At 43.6% G+C, this 8970-nt stretch overlaps 1 protein-coding gene across 1 annotated transcript in view; it reads left to right on the top strand.

The window, feature by feature from the left end:
• ZNF24 (zinc finger protein 24) overlaps positions 1-8961 on the top strand; it is a 33200-nt gene extending 24239 nt beyond the window's left edge. The window contains exons 8-13 of the mRNA XM_029921561.1: positions 1299-1527; positions 3213-3454; positions 3737-4041; positions 5418-5838; positions 6327-6474; positions 7871-8961. Coding sequence (XP_029777421.1) covers positions 1299-1527; positions 3213-3454; positions 3737-4041; positions 5418-5838; positions 6327-6474; positions 7871-8409 — 1884 coding nt within the window. The 3' untranslated portion in view covers positions 8410-8961. The remainder of the gene's footprint in view (positions 1-1298; positions 1528-3212; positions 3455-3736; positions 4042-5417; positions 5839-6326; positions 6475-7870) is intronic.
• The last annotated feature ends 9 nt before the right edge of the window (positions 8962-8970 follow it).

Genomic DNA, 8970 nt, shown 5'->3' on the forward strand with positions numbered 1-8970 from the left:
TAGTCTCCTGATTTGTTCATTTTAGCCACTCTGACTGGTGTGAGGTGGTTTCTCAGTGTGGTTTTGATTTGTATTTCCCTGATGATGAGTGATGTTGAGCATCGTTTCATGTTCCTGTAGGCCATCTGGATGTCCTCTTTGGAGAAATGTCTGTTCATGTCATCTGCCCATTTCTTCACTGGGCTATTTGTTTTCTGGGTGTGAAGTTTGGTGAGTTCCGTGTAGATTTTGGATACTAGCCAAAAGGGTTATTCATGAATGAAATGTGATTAACACCACATTTGAAGGTCCATGATTTCTTTCTAATGTGAAAACTTTTCTTACATTGCTTCCTCTATCTTTGTGTACCTCCCTTCCCTTCAGCACATTATCTCATGTAGATGTCCCTCCCCTTGCCATATACTATGTTTTACTCTACTACATCTTTTCTTTTTAAAAGTTTATTTATTTATTTAGAGAGAGAGAAAGAGTATATGGGGACAGAGAGAGAATCCCAAGCAGGATTTATGGTGACATTGCAGAGCTCCATGTGGGGCTCAAACTCATAAACCATGAGACTATGACCTGAGCCCAAACCAAGAACTGGCCACTTAACTGACTGAGCCACCCAGGCTCCCTTACTGTACTACTTCTATAATGCCTTATAAATAAATATTTGCTTTCTTGCTTATATCCTAAACAAGACAGTAATGTTAAAAGAACAAATCATGACTTCATTGTGGTCACATCTAGGTCTCTAGAATCCAGGTAGTATCTATCTGATTCTTGGGTTGTTTTTTTTTTAACAATTAGTTACTGAATGAGATGCTTTTATTTATTTATTTTTAAATTTTTTGTTTATTTTTGAGAGACAGAGAGCGTGAGCAGGGGAGGGTCAGAGAGAGAGGGAGACACAGAATCTGAAGACAGGCTCCAGGCTCTGAGCTAGCTGTCAGTACAGTGCCTCATGTGGCGCTCCAACCCACAAACCGCAAGATCATAACCTGAGCCAAAGCTGGACGCTCAACCGACTGAGCCACCCAGGCACCTTAATGAAATGCTTTTAAAACAAGGTCCACAGATTTGGCTGGTAAAGAAACGACGAGCCTTCTTTAAGTTTAGACAGATCAGTACTTAACAAAGACAGTGAAACCGAGAGTAGCCAAAAGGTACCAACTTCCCAGGAGTTTTTGTCTCACACCAAAAGGATAACAAAAGGAGTCAATGACTTCAAGATGAAATATGAAATGCCTTGTTGCTGAGGAACTAACTCGCTGCTGTATTTAAAAGCCTTTTTATAGTTTGCAGCTGTACTCTAGGCAGGTGAGGCAAGAGGCCTCGTCAAAACCCCAGAAGCAATGAAGACCTGTCTCACAACAGCCTCCTTGGAAGACAGAGACCTGAGTGGCAAACAGCCTTACTACAGCTCCTCGCAAGCCTCTCCTGCTCTCACGTTCTGGGAGGACCACAAGGTGTTCTGCCAAGACTCAAATCAGCTGCAGTTCAAGCCTCACCTGTGTGACCTATGTTGCTGGTTGTCCAGCACTGGCATGGAGCTATTTCTTACACTCAGGAGAAACATGATGCTCTTGATTGTATCGTTAAGATACATTCCGGAAAGAGCCCACATAACGGGGCTCAGAAGGATGGTATTTCAAAGTGGGGGTTATGGGTCACTGCCCTCAAAATTAGAGATTTTGACATTCGAGTAAATGAGAGAGGGAAACCTCATTGTGGTTTCCATTTACTCTTAGAATTAGGAATAACAGAACAAATCCCAGGCAAAGAGTTTTATAAAATTTTGCAACACTTTCTACTTCCCCAATTATTACTGTTTGATGTTAACATTTTTTTGTCCTCTAACATTAATTAGATGTAAAAAAAAAAAAACCTCTGAAAGCAAAGTAAAATAAATAAAAAATGCCTTGAGCTAGCTTTTAGGGTCATAAAAGAAGGAAAGTTTGGGAAGAGCAGCCAGGCAGCTTGGTGGCAGTTGTCAAGTAGGAGAGTGAAATGGCTGGATTTCGGTAGCCTCCTAAATGAAGAAGGAGAAAAGAGGCACCAGAGTTAGCAGGCGTTCCGGGGAGACAAAGTTCCAGTCCGAGTGTAAAGCAGTGCTATCCCGTCAACAGCTTGCTCACTTGCTCTCTCATTCACGAATCCAGCGGAGACTGAGGGCACTTAATGAAGGCCTAAATGAGACAGAGCTAAAGCCTGAGAATCTCGGAATGCTTCTGGAAGGCTGGACCTGCACTTTGAACATAGACCTTAAACAACAGGGCTCTTTTGTGTGGTTTCTGATGCCTGACATGTGACCTAGCAAAAGCAGCAGCATGACCAGCCCACAATTCATTCATTTATTCAACAAATATTTATTGAGTTTTCTATGTACCAGGCAGTCAGCATCCTAGAACTAGGGAGGATACTGTGGTGTACAAGACAAACAAGGTCCCTGCCCTTATAGGACTTACAGACAAAAAAAAAAAAAAAAAAAAAAAAAAGAAGAAGAAAGAAAGAAAAAGGAAAAAGCAAAAACAGGAGAATGAATGCATATCACTCTACTGTGCCATGAAGGGTGGAGAGATTTCCACTGAGACTAGGAATCTGGGGTCACAATGAGCCTAAGAGCTGAGATCAGGGTCAGGAGGCAGGGACAGATCACAGGGGGCCCTGCAGGCCAATGTAAGGAGTTTTTATGTCATACTTAAGGCAGTGGAGATCCATTGAAGGCCTTGAAATAGAAGAATAAAGTGGGCTGATTTACTTCTTAAATGATACCTTCAGCAGCTGTTTTGTGGTATAAAATGCCAAGCCCGAAGTCAGAAAACCATGAATTCTGCAAATTCACTGAGATCACTGCCAGAGCGCTTGAGTCTCATCTTGCTTCTCTGATAATTTTGTCAAAATTGTGTACCATGTAGTGGGAGCCAAATCTTGTTTCCCCCTTACTAATTATGAGCTGTAGGCACGTTTCTTGCCTCAATTATCTATCTCAGCTGTGAGACGGGGATAATAAAAGTTCCAACCATCATACAGTTGTGAAAGTGACAATACATGTGGCTGGTACAATGTAGTAAGCATTCATAAATACTAGCCTTTATTGCTTCTTTCAGAGGGTTACTGTGAGGATCACATGAGATAATAACGCCTGTGCAACGAGTTACGAAACCGTGAAGACTATCTTAATGGCAGAATTCTCCCTTTCTTTTCCTTGTTTCTTAAACGGAACATAGAACTCTGGGTTCTCCGAGAGAGGCGCAAGGCCAAGCGCAGCCTCAAGGCGGTCATTGTCGGCGCACCGCCCCTCCCCCGCCCGGAGCGCCTCTCCATGGCAACGCGGGGCTTCGCCTCTCCCCGCCTCCTGGGACCCGCAGACCGGAAGCAGTCCGCGCCGGGGGCTTCTGGGAAACGGCTTGCGAGCGGCGTTTCTGCGTCTGCTTTGGACAGCGAAGCTGCTGCGGATCCCGAGTTAGAGGTTTGCGAGAGAATGGGGGGAAGGGCGTGAGGGGGACGCTGGGCTAAGAGGCTGCGGTCGTTTTGGCAGGAGGCAGCGAAGAAACCAGGCAGGGACCTTCCTCGGCTTCCCGGGAGGCGCGGACAGGCCGCTGCCTCCGCATCCAGCAGTTGGGGGGCTGATAAAGGTAGATGGAAAGCCAGATCGGGCTTTCAGCACCGTGAGAGAGTCCTCCATCCCCTGTGCCCTTCGCGACCCTCGCCTTTCCCCCTCCCCCATCGGTCGGTTTTGTTCTATTTCGAGGCCTGGCGTCTCGCGGAGGGTTCTGGGACTCGTTTTGGGCGGAGGTGGGAGAGGGCGGGCCTTGCGCGGGGCCTGCCGGGGCTTGTAGTCTGGCTGGTCGCGGGCGGAAGTGCCGTGGCCCCTACGTTGTTTGGTCAGTGTGGCTTTTGGTCATCCGAAATCCGCCGCTGTGAGGGCGGCGACGAGGTGCTGGAGGACGTCGGGGCGGGGGCGGGGTTTGCAGTGGAACTCTGCGGGAGTGAAGCGAGATCACCTGCGACGCGGCTCCCCGCCCAAACACGAGTGATCGCAGGCCTGCCCACCTTGTACCTCTTTCACGGGCCACAAGCCGGCTGCAGTAAGAGAACATAAAAGGAAAATGAATTTCTTTTCTGTAGAATGATTGAGCCTTTAATAAGGTAGGATTCTGGAATGGGAACCAACGCATCTGTGGGCTAAACTGTATTTAGAAGGCCGCCACACTCCAGAGTACTTAATTAAACCTGTCTGTATTACTTGTCTGATATGGGCTTTTCTGATAACTAGTCTTGTGAGGGTTACAGGAAGTTTTTTGAAATCATTGGTTTTCAGATTCTGGCCCTTCGTAGATGCGTTAAGTAGCTGCGTGGCTCATTCCTAGTATGTGTTGTAAACAATGGCATGGGCATGACTGTGCAAATACAAGGAAAGAATCAGAAATAGCACAAGGTTTTCCTGAAGGTAGAAGCTGGGGAAACAGTGAGTCATCCAATGAGAGATGATGATTCTGGGCCACTGCAAGAAGTTACGATGTTATGGGAGTACCTTTTCTTCATTGAATTGCTGTGATTAATGCTGGTCATTACAGATTTAAATATAGATCGGGGGTTGGTGAGTGGCTGAATATTTGCGTTGTGTGGCATCTAGTGGTTCGTTTGTTCAGTATTAATCTGTTACTGATCAAGTGGATATTTTTCCACATATATTTTGAGTTCAGGGAGTTCTTAAAAGTATTTCTTCACTCTTAAAAAAAAAACCCGACTCATAAAAATATTTTGTTAAGGAAATTTTAAGCAGATAACAGAAAAGCAGTCCCTGCTTTTGCTTTGACCTACTTGTGTCCCGAGTTGCAAATAATGTGTTCAGAGTCAAATGCATTTAGAAAACACAGAGTTGGACTGGTTCTTACTTGGATTCTTTTGATTATTGAAATAAGGTTTGTTGATTTAGTAGGTCATAGCTTGGCAAACTTTTTCTAAAGGGCCAGATAGTAAATATTAGATTTTTCAAACTATGTGTTTGTCGAAACTACTTAACTCTGCAATTGTTGTGTGAACCGTGAACAAATACATAGAATTATTTATGGACACATTTTAATTTTGTATTATTTTCACATATCATGAAGTATTCTTGTGATTTTTTTCAACTGTGTAGAAATGTGAAAACTCTTAGTAAAACATTGTACAAAAATGGGCAGCAAGCCACATTTGGCTGTGAGCTGTAGTTTGCCAACTTCTGGTGTAGGTTTATTGTTGGAACTTTTAATCCGGTAAGAAAACAGATATCTTTTACTTCCTTATCAACACATGTTCAAATTCTTAGGATATTTGGTTGTTTATGGTTTTTTTTCCCTTGTGCCTCAGGAGAGCCTGTGAAGAAAACGGTATTTCCTTGAGGTCTGTATCCTGCCTTGATTGACTTTTCTTGAAGTATTATAAATCAGGATGTCTGCACAGTCCGTGGAAGAAGATTCAATACTTATAATCCCAACTCCAGATGAAGAGGAAAAAATTCTGAGAGTGAAGCTGGAGGAGGATCCTGATGGTGAAGAGGGATCAAGCATTCCCTGGAACCATCTTCCTGATCCAGAAGTTTTCCGACAGCGATTCAGGCAGTTTGGCTACCAGGATTCACCTGGGCCCCGTGAAGCTGTGAGCCAGCTTCGAGAACTTTGCCGTCTATGGCTCAGGCCAGAGACACACACAAAAGAACAGATCTTGGAGCTGGTGGTGCTGGAGCAGTTTGTTGCCATCCTGCCCAAGGAATTGCAGACGTGGGTTCGAGAGCATCATCCAGAGAATGGAGAGGAGGCAGTGACGGTGCTGGAGGATTTAGAGAGTGAACTAGATGACCCCGGACAGCCGGTGAGTCTGCCTGTGTCCCTCTCCTGGGGCAGAAGCCCTGGCATAGCAGTAGGCAGAGCTGCTGAGTTATTCCACTCAGCTAAGTTAGAACTATGTGTATCCCTCCCGCCCCGCGCTGCTCCCCTCCGGCTATGCTTTGTTGTACAGACCACTGCACTGTGTGCTCTGTATGGTTTCTCTTAGGTGTTTTTATTTTAAAATTTTTTTCTTTTTTTTTTTTTTTTTTTCTTGAGAGACAGAGACAGCACAAGCAGGGGAGGGTCAGAGAGCGAGGGAGACCCAGAATCTGAAGCAAACTCCAGGCTCTGAGCTAGCTGTCAGCACAGAGCCCAATGCGGGGCTCGAACCCATGAACCATGAGATCATGACCTGAGCTGAAGCCGGACGCCTAACCGACTGAGCCACCCAGGCACCCCTCTCTTAGGTGTTTTTAATTCTGAATCTCCTCAGATTCCTTCTCAGCTGAAACAAACTTCATTTTTCCCCAGGTTTCTCTCCGTCGACGCAAACGAGAAGTTCTAGTAGAGGAGATAGTATCTCAAGAAGAAGCTCAGGGATTACCAAATTCTGAGCTCGATGCTGTAGAGAACCAGCTCAAGTGGGCATCCTGGGAGCTCCATTCCCTAAGGCACTGTGGTGAGGACCAAAACTCCCAAGTGGGCTAGAGGGTGAAAGACAGTGTGGGCCTTTTGTCCAGAACTCTGTACTTGGCCCCACTAAGGGAATCTTCCTTTGAGGTAGTTGTAGATGAATAACGCTGGTATGTGACACAGATGGAGTCTCATCAGGGTTTCTTCCAATCTGAGGGGACAGTGCTCGTGAGCCAGAACAGATAGGGGGGCTGACATCTGCTGGAAACTGTTAGTTTTACATGTTTCATGGGACATTTTCCCTGGAATGAAGTTTGAGAACCACTGTCCTTGGTCATTGGACGTGGCATTTTCTTGGGTAGAAAATTTCTCTCCTGCCTAAATTTTAGAATAATTTTCCCTCATTTGTAAGTAGCTTCATTTCAGCAGTCTAGTCTTTACGACACTTGGGAACTTACTTCTGTGCCATTTGTCCCCACGTAACCTTGACATTGGATTTTCTGTTCATGTCTCCAGGCCTCCCTGACCCCCTGCAGCCCTTCAGTCTCTCTGTTAGTCTTCCCTCTTGACTTCATTCCTTTCTTCATCACTTATTATAGACTTGCTCACTATTTATTTTCTGATGGTTGCAGCTCACCCTATAGTAACCCTTTGTACTCTTCAAGGCTGGAAGCTTCAGGAAAGTCTTAAATATACTGTCCTGTGGGTGGGTAATGGTACCTCATGTAGGTAATTAATTCAGACTTACTAACTGAGGCTTAAAAATAACTCATCTGACTGAGTACCGTGGCAAATACCAAGTAGGGTATTTTATAGGAAAACTTGCCTTTTCCAAGGGCCTATTAAATGTAAGTGTCATGTTCTGAGTTAACAGAGATGACCCCCAGCTTATCTTCAGTCTCTTATAACGACATCTTCTGGGTTCTGCTCTTAGTGTAGTGTTGGCCATGACCTGCCTTGTCTTGCTCATTTCAGAAATAGTTACCTTTTGACAGATCACTTATTATTTACACCATTGTATTTTGATGCAATTTCTTCTATTCTCAAAGCAAAAGAACACTATAAGGATTTCTAGTGGCCAATTTTTGTATTTCTTAAGAAATTTCATCCAGGCCCCGCTGGATCACTTTGTCTAACAGTCTTAGAATCTGTCATCTTTCTACTCTATTTTCTGACGAGTGTTGTAAAGCACACTTGTTTATGTTACCACTTTTATTCAGATATAACCTTTTAATTCCTCGTTATGGGAACATGCCATTACCCCATTAGCCTCAGAATCAGTCATTTAATTTTTTTTTTTTTTTTTTTTTGGAGGAGGCACCCTTAACTCCAGTTTTCGGAGTGCTGTTTATAGATGTATGCAAGCTCTTTACAGTTTTCTTCAGGTCTCTTCCCTCCCAGAATAGGAAATGAGTGATATTTACATTTTCTCTCTATTTCAGATGATGCTGGTAGGACTGAAAATGGAGCCCTAGCTCCAAAGCAGGAGAGTCCTTCAGCGGTAGAGTCTCACGAAGTTCCAGGCGCTCTCAATATAGGCGTTCCTCAGATTTTTAAGTACGGAGAAGCCTGTTTCCCCAAGGGCAGATTTGAAAGAAAGAGAAACCCCTCTCGAAAGAAACAACATATATGTGACGAGTGTGGAAAACACTTCAGTCAGGGCTCAGCCCTCATTCTCCATCAGAGAATCCACAGCGGGGAGAAACCCTACGGATGTGTTGAATGTGGGAAAGCTTTCAGCAGAAGCTCTATCCTCGTGCAGCACCAGAGAGTTCATACTGGAGAAAAACCCTACAAATGTCTTGAATGTGGAAAAGCCTTTAGCCAGAATTCTGGGCTGATTAATCATCAGAGAATCCATACTGGGGAGAAACCTTATGAATGCGTTCAGTGTGGGAAATCATATAGTCAGAGCTCAAATCTTTTTAGACATCAGCGAAGACACAATGCAGAAAAACTTCTGAATGTTGTGAAAGTTTAAGAAATTACAAAAAAAAATCAGCACTCAGGTCTTTTTCTTCAGAAATGAAGACAAAATTAAAAACATGAGATGATACATAGTAGTTTTATTTCCCTATATAGACTGTTAGAAAATCCACTGGGAAATAGAGAAAATATTCACCCACCATTATTTTATTTTACCTTGAAAGAAATATCATACCTGCCTAGAAACTGAAATTTTAAACTTAATTCAGGTATTAATACCTAAATCTTCCATGCGATGTTTATATTATTATTTTTCCAAATAATGAACTACCTGATTCTTTGTCCCTTAAGAGTTTCTTTTTTAGACAGACATTATTTCTGTGTTGATCACTGAAATGTTCTTTGCAAGGATCCATTCCCTTCTACATTAAAAGGCAACATAGGAATTCTAAAATCTGAACACCTAAACCATTTTTTAAAAAGGTACCCTTCTGCTTCCTTTTACCTAACTTGAATATGCATTCAGAAAATAGAAGATAAAGGATGACCAAAAGCCTCAAAGTAAAATGAGCCTTAAAACTCAGATGAGACGTGATGGTGGTAAAACATCAAAAGT

This window comes from Suricata suricatta, chromosome 14 (assembly GCF_006229205.1).
Source record: "Suricata suricatta isolate VVHF042 chromosome 14, meerkat_22Aug2017_6uvM2_HiC, whole genome shotgun sequence".
Taxonomy (NCBI): domain Eukaryota; kingdom Metazoa; phylum Chordata; class Mammalia; order Carnivora; family Herpestidae; genus Suricata; species Suricata suricatta.